We start from the raw sequence: 18,210 nt of genomic DNA, 5'->3' as shown, positions 1-18,210 counted from the left end.
TTGCGTAGTATGTTGATTCATACTGAAAAGCAAACTTGGCAGCCGAGGAAGATTAATATCCTCGCCTGCCAAGTTTATTATTTATTCTTTATCTCAACTGACATTTGTGGCCACAATTTACCTGGCATTCTAATCATGTCTATTCAAGAACATTAACGTTTTTGATACTATTGCGACAGGAAGAAAGGCAACGCTCCAGCCTTTTAACGGCAAGAGAGCTAGAAGCAAAAATGCCAATATGGAAGCCAATATGGAATGCCAATATGGAAGCCAATATGGCAAAAATGCCAATATGGAAGCCAATATGGATACCCTGGGAAAAAATTCAGTTCTCGAAATTTTAATTTCCGAATTAGCTACGTCGTCAGTGTTATGCAAGTCATATGATATAGACCAGCGGTCGTCACCCCTTAGAACTTCACGGGCCACTACACGAAATTCAAAATTTTGGTTTCCAGGTGCCCATGTTCGGGTGGAGGATTACGTTTTCAGAATCTGAGGGTCTAGGTCATTTTTTTCACAATGCGATAAACATACATACGTTCATGCAGATTCTTTATTATTTAATATTTTTAACTATAATACAGGACGATAATATTTGGTGGCAACAATTTTAAAAGTGATACGCAGTTCATAGTGAACTGAAGCAAAATGCCGTTTCGAGATTAATAGCCCTTATAAATTTTTCGCTTTTCTTCTTAAACAGAAATAAGGTATGCTGTTGTGAACTGATAAAATTAAGTATTCATTAATGAATGAAATTAATATCTAACTTAATCGGACTTTTGTTTCTGCATTTTCTTAAATGAACAAAAAAGTATTAAAATTCAGAATATAAAAAAAGAACATTTCTGTTAGAACAATATTTAAAACGGAAATATTTAAAACGGAAATAACATAAAGAAATGCAATCTGTATGCTACCATAAAATTTCATTACAAATGCCATATTTTAAACTAGATGCAGAAAATAGAGCACCAAAAAGCAGAGTTAAAAAACACAATTACAATTTACAATTTACCAGCGATGGGTTAATACAAATACGTTTTATTTATGACTTTCATGGAACAAAGTGGCACTTGATGAAAAATATTGTTAAGAGATACAAGTAAAGTGACTTTTATAATGGTTAATGGCATACTCAGCAGAGCAGTTACGCAATATTGAAAGTAATAAATGAAATATTTTATGCATCATTGTTCAGTAACAACATCCTATTACGAATGTTATTTATTGCAAACTGAAAACAATAAAGACCTCGAAGAGGTTTCCTTTGCGGATCGTGGTTTAATGGAGAACAGATTTCGCCATGTTCCGGTTAGTCGCTTAACCATGAGATATAAAACAGAAAAACGAACAAAAATGTTGAATATTTTTAGATTTTAAGTTTCAAATGGGAAGAAATGGAAGTGGGGAAAGAAAAACACACTAAATCTCGTTAAAAAAATTTAACGGCGCAGCAAAAGGCGATGATATCAGAGTCGCGAATGCTAGAGTTATTCCCTGCTTTGTTAAAAAATTACAACTTCGCGTGGATTTTTTTTTTTTTTTTAATTGTGATGAAAATGCCTTTTATCATAGGGACTGCAAGAAGGAGTTTCATCTATTTGTAGATAAAAGGCTGTCCATCGAAAATTCCGCAAAATAGACTTAGCAGTTTTATGTTTCATTATGTCCGAAAGAACATAATCATTTCATTATGTCCGAAAGAACATAATTTCATTATGTCCGAAAGAAAATAACTTGAAATGTGACCTTGTTATTTATAATCGGTAAATCAGAAAATCTCCTAAGTTTGAAAAGAGTAAAATAATAACTGATACACTACAAAATAAACGCGCATGCTTGAATGATATCAAATATTTCGAAGGAATAGCTGGTGTCAATCGATTTTCCGGTGAGGAAATCAAAAAACAGGCTGTATTGTTAGCTCAAACTTAATCTGAGACTGGAAAATGTAACAGTTCTTTTCTACTTCCAAATACTGCATCGAGTTTGAACCTGACAGACCAAAGTATCATTTTCCTTTTCAAAATGAATTACAAAAAAGAGTGATGAAGAAGCGAGCTAACTTTTTTGATTCAACAGACTGCAGCTGATACTATTCAAGCTGGAGATGTTAAGCAGATATCATGAAATAATTTAAAAAAAAACTTTGAGCAGATTAAAATAAACAAAAAGGAGTTCAACGCAAAAATTAGTGCAAATAATGATGAAAAATATTACTGATTTTAGTTTTTTTGGTGCTGATCCAACAATATCAAAGTGTTGTTGCTACGACAAACACAGCAGAAGTCATAGTGCTTCATGCGCAAGGTAGACTGCTAAATTGAAAAAAGAGATGTGCAAGCTTTGAAACAGATTTCTCCTCGCTTCGATAAGAGCGAAAGGGATGCTATGTCATTAACTAGATTGTTGTGCTGAAAATTTCTGAAGCTTCCAGGAAATCCAAATTGAAATATAAATAAATTAGTGCGAGGAAATAATTTTAACTTCCAAATTCCCACAATGAATAAATAACACAATTTAACTTGAACAGGGAGCACAGAAGATAAATTAGTAATTTTCTCAAGTGTTTATTTTCGGCAGATATTTATTTTGCTGAAGAAGCGAAATTGCCTTCAAATCCTGTATATGAAAGCAGTAACAGCAATAACTAAAGTTCATTTTTCTAGTTTCATAAATTTTGATAATGAATTATCGATATTTGAAAGATATCTGATACTGAAAATGAAGTTACAGAGGAAGATGATGATGAGCACTTGGATAATGAAGTGTATGGGATTTTAAAGATTGAATACCGCATGTATTGCTCGCAAGTACGCCATAAGTCGTGACGTCCCGTAATGTATTACGTGATCGGAACAGTTTCAATATAGTTTTAACTGCAAAACAACATAAATTATCAAAAACTTGACAACTCTACTTAGCATATTATTTAACTATTAGAACAATCCACGTGTATTTCAAGAACGATTATAACCTTCCACATGTCATCGCCATTAAACAGCGGTGGAAAACCCAAATAAAAAAAAAAAAAAAAAAAATTGAACGCTTTTTCAAGGCTAAGGAAGAACACCGGACACCGGAATTTTGAATTAGAAAAGGAATGAATATATTTTATTAAACGAATCACAAACTTTTTTTTTTTTTTTTTTTTTTGTAAAACAAAAGAATAGTTGGAGGTTAGTTTGAAACTAAATTTCCACCCTAACTGTTTTTCTTCATTTTAAGCAGCTATGATTTTCATAATTTATTTATTCTTCACTTTTCTTTTTTAAGAGACGGGTTGAAAATTTTCCACTCATTAACATCCTCGACTGAATTAAAGCTCGTGAGGGATATCTGCTTCACCATTTTCCATATTTGGTATTTCCTGCATAGCTGCTGATCAAAGCGAGGTCATCAACCAATCTTGAAACGTATTCAGACCTTTTTAATGTCCACAGTCAATGCATTAAGTACGCGTAATTTTTCAAACTTAATTGTGTCATTTGTTGCATAGTAATAATAATTATCTATAACGCTTCCCAAATCTTAATTAGTGAATATCCAAAAAGAAAAAAGAAATTATGTCCGTTAAGAAAAGAAAAAGTATGTCCGTTTTTGGTTTAAATGAAAATCAATCCTCAAATCTGAATTTTACTTACCGGACTCACAGTTTCCTCTGGGCCAAATACGGCATCGTCATCTGAAATAAAAGGGTTAACAAAATTAAAGCTTTTTTTGTAAAAAGTATGCATAGATTTATTGCTTTTAATAGTCGCTTTATATGTTATTAATACTCGTATTTATATTTAAGTACCAGCAATTTTATGGCCTTTAAACAATATAATTAAGTTACTGGACAATATAATTAAGGCAACAAGAATCAGCGTAATATACATAAAATTGTAGAAAATATTTACTTTAAATTCAGTTTACTTCAAATTGATGAATTGATTCGTTGATTCTTTTTGCCTTAACAACTTCAGTAATTGTTATTCGAGCTGTTATTTTATTTCAGAATATAATTATGTATTCGTTATACTGTTTAAAAAATGATTCCGATTATTGATAATATAATACGAGATTTATCAAAAGAATAAAAATAATAGTGTTTTCCTAAAATAATAATAGTGTTTCCTGTTTTGTTAAACCGAATCAAAGAAAATAACGGTTTTGCTCTTCTAGGTTAACGTGGGAAATATTGCCCGTGATGAAAATATAGGCAAAACACTGATATAATGGTTTTCAAGATGTTTATAAAATACCGTTAATAAGGAGCGTCATTAAACCAAGGACGCTTCGTAATTTAGCTTTAAACATGATATCCATTAAAATTGTTAAAATTTTTTGTTTGTGATTATCAGATATTATATAACAATCTCACATAGCTTACAATAAGTTTATTATTCTTATAATAACCTCATTTTATACTTTAAGCACGCGTACAGCAGAAATATAATGCACTTTAAAAAAAAGTCTGCTATATCTTTCTGCTATATTTTACATTTTAAAGAAATACTCCTCATTCCCTTATCCAGAATCCGAATGTGTTAAATACAGGCTTTTTCGTGTGAAACAGCATCAAGTATTCTTTTACACACTGAAGGCTCATTTGCTTCATCAGAAGAAGCTTTTATACTTCTGCCTCCTACTTTAAAATCTAATCCATTATAAATTTCCTCCATAGTCTGAAACACTCGAATTTCAATTCGTGCAACTCAATTTAGGCAATATGCAAAGCGTTTCGAAGCAACAGAGTACCATGCAGGTAACCTGTCATTTTTAAATCATCATCCTGTTTTTGTATGTCTTCTTGTTTTTAGGTTGAGAACCCATCAGCGTCCGAGCGGTAAAGTCGTCGAGTATTGGTAGTTCGGTTCCAGGGTTCGAAAACACAACATTTCATTCTGAGTTTTAACACACTTCTTCAACACAAACAGACGAAACTGCTTCTGATAAATGACCAAATTAAAATCATTATTGCATTTACTGGATTAAAAAAAATCCTCCAGCTGAAGAAAATACCTTATATATCCCCCTTTTAAAGGGCGACTGGGGATTAGGAGACCCACTCGCCAAATCCTGGTGGTGAAGAATCATCATTCCTCACCTTTTAGTTCGGGCGCCACTGTAGAGTCATTACGTTTTCTTGAAGCAGGAGACATGAAAAATTTGCAGTGCCCTCACCGGAACTCGAAACTGGACTTCTCGAATACGCCCGAGTGTGCTATCGTTACACCACGAAGGCATACAGAAAGGAGGGAGAAAATACTTTATAAATTAATTAGCCTTGAATTTATTTTGAATGTTTTCACACCTTCATTTACCTTCATAATTTACGTTAAATTTTTTAAACATGTAACTTAATTAGGACAAGACCTATCTATCCTACAAAAGCAAAAGATAACTCTAGCTTCCAAATTTTTTAAACTAGCATAATTTCAACAAGTTTATTACTTTTAACATCTGTGCTTAGTAATTAATAATAACTTCGTCTGTTATCTCTGATGTGGTGATGAAAGCAACTCTTTTAGACGTAGGTGTTTGTATGGGATTAGTGTCTCTCACATTTTAAATGGAAAAGCTGAAGCCAAAGCATTCTTCTATGAAGATAACTTATGAAGCAGTATTTGTTTCGATGTGTTAAATATGAATATGTTCATGGGTGTTCGATGAATATTGCAAAATATGTAGCTCTGTACCCCTTTGTAGTAATAAATTACCTACCAGATTATTTAGTTAATGTATGAGTTTTAAACTTTAAATGCGATATCTTGAATACGCATGAAATTTAAATATAAGAGATCGGAATAACCAAATTAAATGTACACTATAGTCTCAGTTTGCAGTTTTCTTAGATTCTGATAACATGTGATACATAGAACGCAATAAAGAACTATAGAATATGTGACAGAAATATGAAAAATTTCACTTTTTCTACTTAACGAGCGCAATTTTTGCTTCACTGACTGCCCCTAAAAGTTCAAGTTCATTCTTACAAACATCATGCAGAGCAAATTTTAACAATCAGTTAACCAGTAAATATAGATAATGTAAGTAATTTTTCAAGTGAAATCCAATGCTCTTGATCATTTTGGTGCGCCCTGTAAAATTAATTTTTTGTTTCGTGCCAGTCAGACAAACATATGATCATTAATCTCTAGAGATGAGCTTTATTTCATCTATTCAGAAAATGCAAATAGTAAATGTCTTAGCTCGATAAATAAAAAGAACTCTTTCAAAAAAAGTGTCAATAGTAGCACATAGGCATATACGTGTAACTTTAGTTCAAATCTGCAATACAGCACCTATAAGTATGCATTTTGAATACTTGAACCTGCTTTAGAACGTAATAACTTCAATATAATAAAAAGTACACCATTCTGAAGATAATTACCTTGGGAAATCAAAATTTGTATACCACTTAAAATATCGACATTAATTTAAAAGTTATAAAAGCGCATTATTCCGGAAATCAATAAAAAGCGAAACCAGTTAGCTTAATTCTTCACAGCGCTCTCTGAAATATGATTTTCGAGGATGTAATTAGTGTAAGTCATGTGCAATCGTCCTTTTGTAGTTAACAACTACAAACTGAATTCTTGAAGAGTTTTCTGTTAATCTACCGTACGTGGGCTGCAAACCAAGTACATAGGGGAATGTGGATCTTGAAAATCTCAAATAAATCTCGAAGGGATAGAAGTAAAATCTCTGATTTTATTAGCAAAGCATATTTTGCGAAAACTGGTGTTAGCTAAAACGCTTATCCTGTGTCTAGTTAAATTGAGAAACATCATATCGCATTGCTGTTTATACTTCAAACCGTTAATCAAACGAGTGAAAGCCAACCTCGACTAAGAGAAAAATGAATTCATTAAGTTACAGGTATAAATACTTATAATTAGAAAATTTTAAATTTATACAAAATTAAAACTTTTAGGTAACAAATATATGACGTGCTTTATTAGTTTTAAGAGGCTAAATATTTTGAAGAAATGCTTCAAGAAATTTTTATAAGAACGCTTAAAAAATCTTTAAGTAATAATACTCATTTATTTTTCGCATGTAAGAGCATAAAATAGCAATGAAATTCTAAATGCAAGCTTCTTAATTTTAAACGTGTAGACCGTGAGAACTCAGGATCCAGTGGCAGTATACAGCTCACGTGATATGTATGTAGCTGTAGTAGTCCTGTGTCGCCTCTGAAATAAATACTTTTTCGTAGAAATAGATATAATTTGGAAAGTCTGTTAACTCTGCACATAAGGATCGCGGACCGTATGATGTGTTAGATTTCTTTATTTTTACAAAAATTTTTTTAAATTTAATAAAGCGGAAACATGAATATTTGTGACATTTAAAACGTTTTTGCAGTCGGAAGTTTATGTGTACGACAAGGGGTTGCAAATCTAAAGGCCACAAAAGGACTTTTGTGGATACAATGTACATTAATTAAGTTTAAATTATATAGTATGAAAGATGAAAGGATTAAAAAGGATAAATTTTAAAGTGGAAAATATGTGAAAATAATTTTAACAAAATATTTCATGGTTTTAATATCACAGTGCAGCAAAAGATAAATTTTTATTTTAATTAGCTATAACTTTTTACCTGAAAAATCACCAAATATGTGTGTGAAATTGCGTGATGCTATCAATAAAATTAGTCATCAGTGTAAAAAAAAATCAGTTAATGCTGCTTTAATAAGTTTTTTTTATAGTAAATAAAACGGCGAAGCAAAAGTGTATTTTCTTTCCTCCCAGATTAGGCCCACCAGCGGCCGAGCGGTAAGGTCGCTAAACACTGGTAGTTCGGTCCGAGGTTCGAATCCCGCGAACGGGCTGGCTGCATGGGTGTTTTCGTGGTTTTCCCCATGTGTAACGTGTATACGAGCCAGTTTCCCTTAGAAAGTCCTCCACGAAGGCATCCCTCCCCTTAGGCAGATAGCCCTAGTGTGCTTTGCCATAATTAAATACACCTTTCCTCCCAGATTATTGAACTATTTATTGTAATGAAGCTTGAAAGAAAAGTTAAATTTGCAAGAGCGGAAATACCCACAAATGAGAAATTTATAACATTTTTGGCTTAAATTAAAGGAAGATCCGATACAATAGAGGAAAATTATAATATCATACACGCAGATATAAATTTGCAATGAATTTTAGGTAACAAGGCCAAAGCCTTCAATATTTTGCAAACTGTAAGGTATACATAGATATCTTAAATTAAGAAAAAAAAAACCTATTAGCTATCCAGCCACTTAGCATTAAGTAGAAATTTTTAACATAGATCAACTGCATTTTAGGATTTCAAATTCTGAACTCTATCTTTTTGTCTTATAAGATATTTTCTCCCTTCTTTCTGAATGCCTCCGTGCTGTAACTGTAGCACAATTCCCAATCGGCCTTTAAAAGGGAGGAGTACATAAGGTATTTTTTCCCTAATTTTTGCATGCCTTCGTGGTGTAACGGTAGCACACTCGACGCGTATTCAAGAGGTCCAGGTTCGAGTCCCGGCTAGGGCATTGCTCATTTTCACCATCCCTGCTTCAAAAATCCTAAATGAATCTACAGTCTTTCCATTAAAGGTGTATTCTGCGAAGCAATTGCTGCAAGCAGCGCAAAAAGAGAAGGAGCAACTGGTTTCTAAGATCAAAATGCTCATTAACCTCAGGCATAGTGTGCGTTTTGAAACGAAATAAAAATTATTATGCAATCAGTATTATAGCATGAGATTACACATATGGTTCTAAAAGGCACATGTTATGTAAAAGTAACTTAGTAGTTTTTCCTCAGTATGCATTTATTACAAATTATTCCATACATCTGTGGTAAGAGTAATTTCTCAGCAATATCAAAGAACACTGGAGATTAAATTTTACGAAACGCAAAGTAGATAAAAATCCTTCACGAAATGTGAGATGAGGGAAATGACAAAACTAACAGGGGAATGCAAGGAATATCAAATATTTACTCTGTTTGAGGACTCGAATATACGAAATAATTGCTTAATAGTTCATTAGCTCATGGCTGAAGAAATAAATAGAAAATTATAATTTCATCAAGATTCAAGGAAGTGCTCCAAATAAGTAGAAAGAGAATTTGCAGATTAGAATTAAAATTATACTTTTGCCAATGTAAATTTGTAAGGTGTTATATTAATTAACACAGTTATCTTACTATTTTGTTTGTATTACTACCTCTATTTTTCATCAGGATGTAAATTAGGTTTTATATTTCAGGATAGAGTTTTTGATTTTGCGATAACTTTAGCGGCCATTGCTGAAAGTTACTTGATTTACAGACCTTAGTTTCACTAGTCGCCTCTGCATCGTGAACTATTGTAGGCCTGAACCAAAGCTTAGTAGCGCAGTGTTACTTTTTATTTCATATTTTAATATGACTAGAACATTTGTTACATGTCTCCCGCTAATAGCGGATTTTTAGTTTCTATTATTGGATAGCTTGTGTAATCGTCAGGTTGATGAGTAAATAAGAAAAATTATTTTAAACCTTCACATGAGCTTATGTTTGCTGTATTTAGAAAGGCACGACGGACCAATAAGTCGATTGTTTGCCTGTGTTTAAGGTTCTAGAAGTTGGCAGAGCAGGGTAGAACAGAAAAACTCATAAATTGGGAAATACACTTCAGTAATAAATAAGCAGTTAATTTTAAAGTAAAAAATTAAGTACTAAATGCTGGTATAACCGATTTCTCGAAAATTGCCATCATTGCGACTATCTAGTGTCATACGTTAGACAAGGTAATTAATTACAACAAAGCACTCTATAGCTGCCTTTTTAAAGTGAGAGATTCAGAGGAAGATTATAACACCTTTTAAGAGAAACAGGTGTACATTTACATCATGTAGGGAGGTTCATTGATGAAAATATTAAAATCTGTCAATCATATAGGGAGAAAAACCACACACATCGGTTACTACAGGTGTTTTTTTCGCACATTGCTTGAACTCCATCGTTGTTGGAATTTGTTAACTTTCTTCCATTGGGATCAAGGCTTATCTGACAAAGTGATCTGAATAATGCAAGTCTTAATTAAATTCTAAGTTATAGGAGGTATACTGTTATTTGCAACACTATGTTGTAGCTTCCAACAATGATCTTCTGCAGGTAGAGGCATATACTGGTCACTAAAAAAAGTTAGTTTTTTTTAACAATGCAAAGTCACCTATCTAATAAAACGTATAATTTAGCAAAGGACTTCACAAGGGAAATTAACTAATATTTATGCTACTAACAAAGAAAATCATAAATTAATTGCTTAATTTTGCTTAATGCTGCAGCCTTTTCAAATGAGACGAACCAGTTTTGCGAAAAAACTACGAGCATTTCTTGACGTAGTGATTGCTGTGTCATTCGAAAGAGGATTAGAATCTTTGTGTTATTCAAAAAGTATGTACAGCTTAACTAGCCGCTTATTTATTACACTCATATGCAACAAAACATAAATATACTTTATCTGAAAGAGGATAAAAATTAGCAACCTTTATTGGCATAATGTTAGTATAACATGAAGCACCAGTTTCAGAGATCTGACTGCAAATTCGTCTTCAGTTACTAATGTGCAAATGTTGAAGCCGTGCATAAGAAATGCGTATTGGAAGCTGCAGAGTAAACCTCTGAGACAGGAACTACTAGAAACTTGTAAAGTTACTATATTTTACTTGAAGATAGGAAAGTTATTAAATGCTAATTTTTATAAATGACGGACGCAAAAACAGTACTCTAATAACGGACGCAAAAGCAGTACTATTAGTATTAAATGCTAATTTTTATAAATGACGGACGCAAAAACAGTACTCTAATAACGGACGCAAAAACAGTACTCTAATAACGGACACAAAAGCAGTACTCTAAACATTCAGGAGATGTATCAATATTTAGTGAGTGTCAGGCGACTTTAGTGATAGTAATCTAACGTCCTGTACATGTATCAGTGGTCGAAAGATAAACTTCTACACTTACCTGCGCATACGGGACAGCATTTTCCCAGTGGTACATATTTCTGAGTCCTGCAAACCAAATCAGGGCATTCTTCCGTATCGCAAACTGTATTACCTAAGTAACATTTGCAAGAGGTGCAGGCGTCGGGTTTCCATTCTTCTTGATCAACATAACGCACGCCTTCGAAAAGGCATGTAGTCACGTCATCTATTGAAAATAATAAAATAAAGATATAAATAATTAAAAATTAGAAAATTAAAAGATAATTGCTTTTGTATGGAAAAAAATTAGAAGTTTTCCTGCTTAAGAATTCATTCAGTTATTCTAAAATGTAATTTTAAACAATACTTATTAATGTATAAACGAAGGAGAACTTCAATGGGTAAGTAAAGCATATGCACATTTGAATATCATTGAAACTCATTCTTGGCCTGGGTTCGATTTTAGGCGAAAGAGCATGGGCGTTTTCATGATTTTCCCATGTGTAACGTGTATATGAGCCAGTTTACTTAGAAAGACCTCCACGACGACATCCTTCCTTCCTCTTAGGCAGACAGCTCTAGTGTGCTTTGCCATAATAAACTAAACTAGGGAACCGGAAAATCGGAAAACGAAACTCATTGCTATTTCGCTCGGAAATTCAGTTTAGAAACAAAATTAAACAGCTATTTATAAGTTATACCTTAGAAAAGAATAAATTAGAAAAGAACTATAGAAAAGAAAAAAAATAAGAACTATAGAAAATAGGCGTCTCCTTTGCAGCGAAAAGTCCATAGATCTTTAGCATGCTAAAGGTAACGCAGGCACCCATTTTTTTGCCACGTAAGAATTCCATCATCCTCGGTGTTGCATCAATTTATTTTTGAAATTGCAATAGAAAACTCCATAGACGTTTTATTATAATAATCGCAATAATCTATAAATGAGAGGTAATTCTAAGTTATTCCAAAAAGTTATTAGTCTAAATTATTCTTTTAAATATCCAAAATATATTGTGCCGTTTGTCTTGATATCAGTCATAACGTGCTCCTAAATAAAAATTTGGATTTTACTTTATACAGTCAGTTATCCCGCTCTTTCAGATAGATTCTCCCCTCTGCTTTATAATCTTTATTAAATTTTTAGGGGTACTGAAAGAGATTTCTTTCGTTTATACTAACTTCTATTCCAAGTATCTTAATACAATTCCCTTAATAAGAATTTTCCAAACTTGGTTCGATCATGTCTTACTTCCGCATCTTAAAGAATTCTTTAGCAACAAACAAGTTCTAAAAGTGTGCTTTCTCACGTCGCAAAGCCATGATATTATTCCTAATACTGAATGAAAGTTCTAATAGAATTTTAATTTTGCATTTCTAAGCGTTCTTAAACCTCACGCCACATCATGGCCACTGCGGTTAAACACACTAGCACTGAAAGAATTATACAAATGCAAGAAAGAATAATAATTTCTGTTAAATTAAAAAAAAACCTGTAATTTAAATCACAAACCATTTTACCAGGTGATCTGAAACAAAAGTTATATCAGCATCAATTATCTCCTACTTATTTACTAGCTAATAAAACTAACTGGTTTCTGAATCATTCCTTTAACAGAATTGTATGAACCAGTCAGTTTAATTTATTTTTTCATGAATATGAAAAAGGACAAATTATTCCGAGATCTAATTTACGCTCTGATTTGGACGTAATTATTACGTGATCTAATTTGATCAATCTTTCCTTTTCTGGAATGCAAATAATGGCAAGGTATCACTGAAAGGTGGCGTAGGAGCGTTGTGCACAGTTTTCGTTTATTCGCAAACTTCTGTTATTCACTGTTTGATTTCAGTGTTCCTCGGGTACAAGCAATTTTTTAAGATTCTTTGATGTATCGTTCTGAAGAACATTTCAGAGAAAGAGCTGCTTGTCCTTCAAAGGTAGAACAGACAGTTATGGAAGTTGCAAGAGAGCTAAAACTCTTTAAAACTGACAAGTTCTTAGGAAATAATTTGATTACTTTGAGACTGTATCTAGGAAGTCGGAATAAAGTAATTTCTAATCGAAACAGAAAATTAGTTACAAGTATTTAGAGTTTGAAACCGCCACTGAAACTTAATGCATCTCAACAAATCCTATACTGAAGGCATAATAAAGCCAGTGGTTTGTATTTTATCGACATCATTACAAAAGAAGGCAGCATGAAGGTGTAGAGAGCTTCATGGCTGATGTCTCTATCAAGGCTCTGTTTTTTTTTTCAGTGACGAGTGAAGGTCTAATTTAATATTTGATTCTAAAAGTGAGAGCGCCCACCAGCGGCCGAGCGGTAAAAGTCGCTGAACACTGGTAGTTCGGTCCGAGGTTCGAATCCCGCGAACGGGCTGGCTGCATGGCGTTTTCGTGGTTTTCCCCATGTGTAACGTGTATACGAGCCAGTTTCCCTTAGAAAGTCCTCCACGAAGGCACTCCTCCCCTTAGGCAGATAGCCCTAGTGTGCTTTGCCATAATTAAATACACCATTAAATACTAAAAGCGAGAATGAAGATAGCTAGCAGCACAAATAACATTTGCATAAACACTTTACTACTGTACGGAGGTGATGGTATAGGACGAATAATGATCAACATCTGTACCTTCATGTAGCTGTTTGGCAGAGGATGTGTATTTGCCTTGAGGTATTTTAAAAGAAGAGCACGTAAAGCATTTTAAGACCTCATGACCTTCTTTGTATGGATAAAACCGCGAAACCACATATAGCAAATCTACTAGCTGAATTTTTTGAAATCGAAAGATTTAGCGAATACACTGGATCAGACAAGTCTCCTGATTTCAGTGCTATACAGACCTTACGGGGTATCCTTAAACGAGCTGTTGCAAGTGAAAGTCTTCTCACAGAGATGTCAGTAACCTGCATACCATATTGGTTGAGGCAGTAGATCATACTTTCACAAACTCTTATTATTGACCACTTTATTGAGAACACCAAATCTCATTGTGATATGCGCGTACAAGCTAGGGCAGATCGTATTCTCTGTTCATGTCAGTTGTTTGTATTTATTTACGATGTATTCACTTTTATTCGAAACTATTGCAGTCACATAGCCTTTCAGTTTCATGGTTTTTTTCCTTTAGTTTTGTTTCATAACATAGTTTTGTATCGTAAAGGATTCATATCCAACTGTTCAGTTTTCATTCATGTGTTATGATATTACGTATCACCCTAAAACTCTTCATTTAATTTTATTTCAATAGGTTTTGAAAAATCAGTGTTTTGTTGCGAGTAAATGTAGTTTCGAACCCAACTAAGTTTAAAAAAGGAATTGACAGTTTTTTGCTTTAAAAAAAAATGAGATCAAAACTTGCTGAATTTTTTTAAAAAAAACCTTTAACCTATCTATTTCACCCCGCAGGTTATATTTTTTCCGATTAATAAAATTTAATAATTTTCATGCAATAGATCCTGATTGCGAACACTTAAAATATTCATTGTATTTTCCAAATACACAAATATTAGCCCCTGAAATTTAATTTTGAGAAATAATATAACATGTTTATTAATGTTGCCTTTAACTGTGGAATAATTAAAATTTTGATTAACCCACAATGCAAACAGCTTATTGACAACAGTGATGTTAGATGTTTGGATCATAAATTCAATAATTCATTAAAAATGCAAAACGTATCTTTTACACACTTATTACAAGGACAAAAACCCATTGAGAGCATAACATTTTAAATTTAGTTTTTTAATGTAATTTTATTTGCTCCCACGTCAAGTAAAACTGCACTTGAGAAATGAATCACTAATTTAACACAGTTTAATTTCTTCCTTAATGCCAGCACTTGAAACAATATATAATTACTAAATCAGAAGCCCGGAAAACTGAGGGGTATTTGAACTGCGAACGTTTTTTGTTTTCTTTCTTCACAGTACTGTCAGCATGAGGTTTAAAGGCATGACCTCGCAAATAAATGAGTCTCTCCCTTCTGTGAAGGCCGATGTCAGTTTGATATCTAACACATGCCTTATCAACTTCCGTTTCAAAAATTCTCCGTCTTTTTCATTTCTTTCGCTTCTTTTTCTCTATTTTTTATTTATTTCAGTTTTTTAGCAAGCTAAATCTGCCGTTTGTTCACTATTTGGGTAAGAAGCCTTTGCAAGATATATAATTATGCACAATGATCAAGCAAACTATAGAGTACTGGTTGCTAAAAAAATTATGCAGAAAGTTTTAAATGTAGAAAAAAATGTGGCACGATATTTTAACAATTTCCTTGTCTAGATATCCCTGTAAAGTATTATATTCGGAAATAAATGTATCAAACCTGAATCTGAAAAGCCGATTAAAAACGAATGTAACTCTAGACGTACTCCAAAAGCTACGCGTAATTCCAGATGTACTTAAATTAATTATTAAAGTAAATCCATCATGTTCTTGGTTGGCATCTCAGTGCTAGCAATAAAAGCCAACCTAATCTCTTGACAATTTTTCCACCGATTCAGTATTTTTTTCTTACATTTTGCCTGAAATTAATCTCAATATTTTTATGTTATTTGAATATTTTATTTTTTATTGTTCAATTTATTTTTATTTTTTGTTTTAAATGCGATATTGTTTGATTGATATAAATAATTTTAAAATATTAGTTTGCGTCATTTCGATTTGTTTAAATGCATTTTATTCAGATCGTTCTCTGTCACTAAGAGTAAGTTAAAGCAAGACCTTTAGCTACTAAAACAATTGATTAAATATGGGACATTCATCTGACGAGTCTTACGAAAGATTGAAGATTCGAAAGTTCGAACATCGCAATTTTTTTCATTATTCGAATCTTAAATTTATGTTGTGTTCTGACTTATCTCACTTGTCTGACAGTAACATCAGAACGAGCCCCCGAAATTCATCGTGGCGAGGAGAGCAAGGTTGCGCCTGCCGTTGGCAACAGCCTTGAGCACCATACAAACTGAGAGTATGACTTCACTCAGTTTCGCCCCAATTTTGATGGAGAGCACCCCGGTGGGACAGGTCCAAAGGTCTCCCACCCTTCTTCCCCTACCACCAACCTATCAAGAGACTTTCGGCTCGTCGTGTATTTAGAATGCCCCCATTCCGCAAAGACACTATACATTTACAAACATCCATGCCTTCTCCGTGATTCGAACCCGGGCCCTTTTGGTACCGCAGTAAGCTCCCCTAGCCATTATACCGTCTGGGCGGCACTCTCTAAAAATTAAAAACCATTAAAGGTTTCTAATTCAAAATTTGGAAGCATTAATTTTATTGATATATAATAAAAGATTTAATTAAAAAAGAAACATGATTATTTCAATTTCAGCAAACCTGAATCACCAGTAACTTTGCAGCGAATCTGAATGTCATGCTGTTAAAGTTTTGGAGAGAATTCACAGTTGCATATTTAATTTTTATCCATGTTAACTCCTGAGATAATTCTCCTTCTACTCTACGTTTACTTTGGTTGAAAAATGTCCTGGGTATATGTAAAATTTAATTTATTAGTCAAATATTTTTATCACATTATCTTGAGAAAATGAATTACAAGATATAAGAGTTTTAATTATGTACTTCATTTGTTAAATTTTATTTCAATCTTTTAAATAAATATTGCTGTATTTTTAAAAATACGTTCTTAAATATGCTATTTTTAACTAAACAGAGATTTAAAATTTTGCTTTAGGGGAAAACTTTTCTCATTCCCTATTATTACTATTATCATCATTCTACCCCTCCCCAACGGAGGTGAGAACAAATCTTCTCGCTTGCTAAAGAGAATAGAATTCAATCTGAGCATCCGACTGCTGAAATTTTTTCATTCCTAAATTTCCTTTCAAAATAACATAATATGGAAAGAGTTAAATAAAAAAAAGCGCTCGCAGCAGTACTTTACGGACTTCTGTAATTAAGTACAATTTGAAAGAAATCTGTGCCATCTAGTAAGTGCACTTCTCTTGTGAAAAACATTATACTTTCATTCTATTTTAAGCACCACTTGATTTTTCCTACCCATTCACAGAAGAAATTCCACTTCATTTCATCAATATTTATATTAATCGCCGCTCTTTATTCTTGATTACCACCTTATTTACTCCAGTAAAATTTTCCTAAATTATCATTTTTGTCATACCACGAGTAATATATTTTATGCAGTTTTTTCTGCTATTTTTAATCTCATGCAATCCAATAAAATGGTCCCATTTTAAGATCAATATACTCATTTCGAATCACTTACAGTCTCCTAGAAACAAAATTACTTCCGAAAATAAATAATTATCATTTCCTCTCTTATTCTCTTAAAAAATTTTATGATAATTTTCAGAAATTCGTAACATAAAGTACAGTTGTCTTTAATCGTAGAGGTGTATCACATTTTCTGCAAAACTGAAACATAAGTAAGTACCTTTAAGTATCTAAATTGTTGCTTGTCGAAATTAAAGTCTGCAAATTAGTTAGAAAAACGATTTGATTTTTTCTTTCGAATTATGATAATGAAAGAATTACTTGGAAGCATTCAGACTACATTATATTAATAATAACTTGCGTTTTTCATAAGCCAGATCTTGTTACTGTGTCCTTCACGACTGATTTAAGCTAAGAAGTCTTAAATGCAATATTTTACGGTTGGCACTTTCACCTCATTCCTTCTCACATCCCCACACAATTTCCTGTTAACAATTATGCATGACTACACTGCATTATTTACACTACTGTTAGAGAGTTGAAAATATCTTGAGTCCTCCTTATAAAGTGCATGCCATTGTTTTGTTAAAAATTTAACGAGAAGTCGTTTTATAATTCTTTCTTTTACCTCTTATTAATCCAAATACATTTACAGTGTTAAATATGCGGACAAATGTGGATATGCATTGATGGATTTAAATTGGATTTGTTGGATTCAGGATGCCAGGGATACTTGCTTAAAGGAGGAATGCCTTCTTGAAGGATTTCAAGAATGGTTTCTTGAAGGATTTTCCGCATGTCTAACATGCATACGAGCTAGCTTCTTTTAGCTAGCTCGTATGCATGTTAGACATGCGGAAAACCGCAAAAACGCCCATGTAGCCGGACAGATTACATGAGCGCAAAAAGATTCCGGGATTTGAAGCTGGGTTTAGCTAGAATGCTCAGTTTTCCACTTTTGTTCTTCGGAACTGATGGAAAAACAACCATGTATAAAATTTCGCTTCAAATCAGATAAATTTATAAAAGAGTGAATGAGAAAAGATTTTGATGTTTGAAAATCAGAAAGAAGTAATACAACT

The 18,210-nt window shown here is 32.8% G+C and overlaps 1 protein-coding gene across 1 annotated transcript in view; it reads right to left on the bottom strand.

Moving 5' to 3' along the window:
* The window catches only part of LOC118196999 (uncharacterized), a 143,818-nt gene that overhangs the window by 95,079 nt on the left and 30,529 nt on the right, over positions 1–18,210 (bottom strand). Inside the window, exons 2-3 of the mRNA XM_035368469.2 lie at positions 10,974–11,159; positions 3,651–3,691 (exon numbers count right to left, since the gene is read on the bottom strand). Of these exons, the coding sequence (XP_035224360.2) occupies positions 3,651–3,691; positions 10,974–11,159 (227 nt within the window). The remainder of the gene's footprint in view (positions 1–3,650; positions 3,692–10,973; positions 11,160–18,210) is intronic.

The sequence above is a fragment of the Stegodyphus dumicola genome, chromosome X1, assembly GCF_044657685.1.
Source record: "Stegodyphus dumicola isolate Sdum_Otavi_A_Nest chromosome X1, ASM4465768v1".
NCBI classification, from domain to species: domain Eukaryota; kingdom Metazoa; phylum Arthropoda; class Arachnida; order Araneae; family Eresidae; genus Stegodyphus; species Stegodyphus dumicola.
The sequence above is the reverse complement of the archived record's forward strand: the minus strand, read 5'-3'. Positions and strand labels throughout refer to the sequence as shown.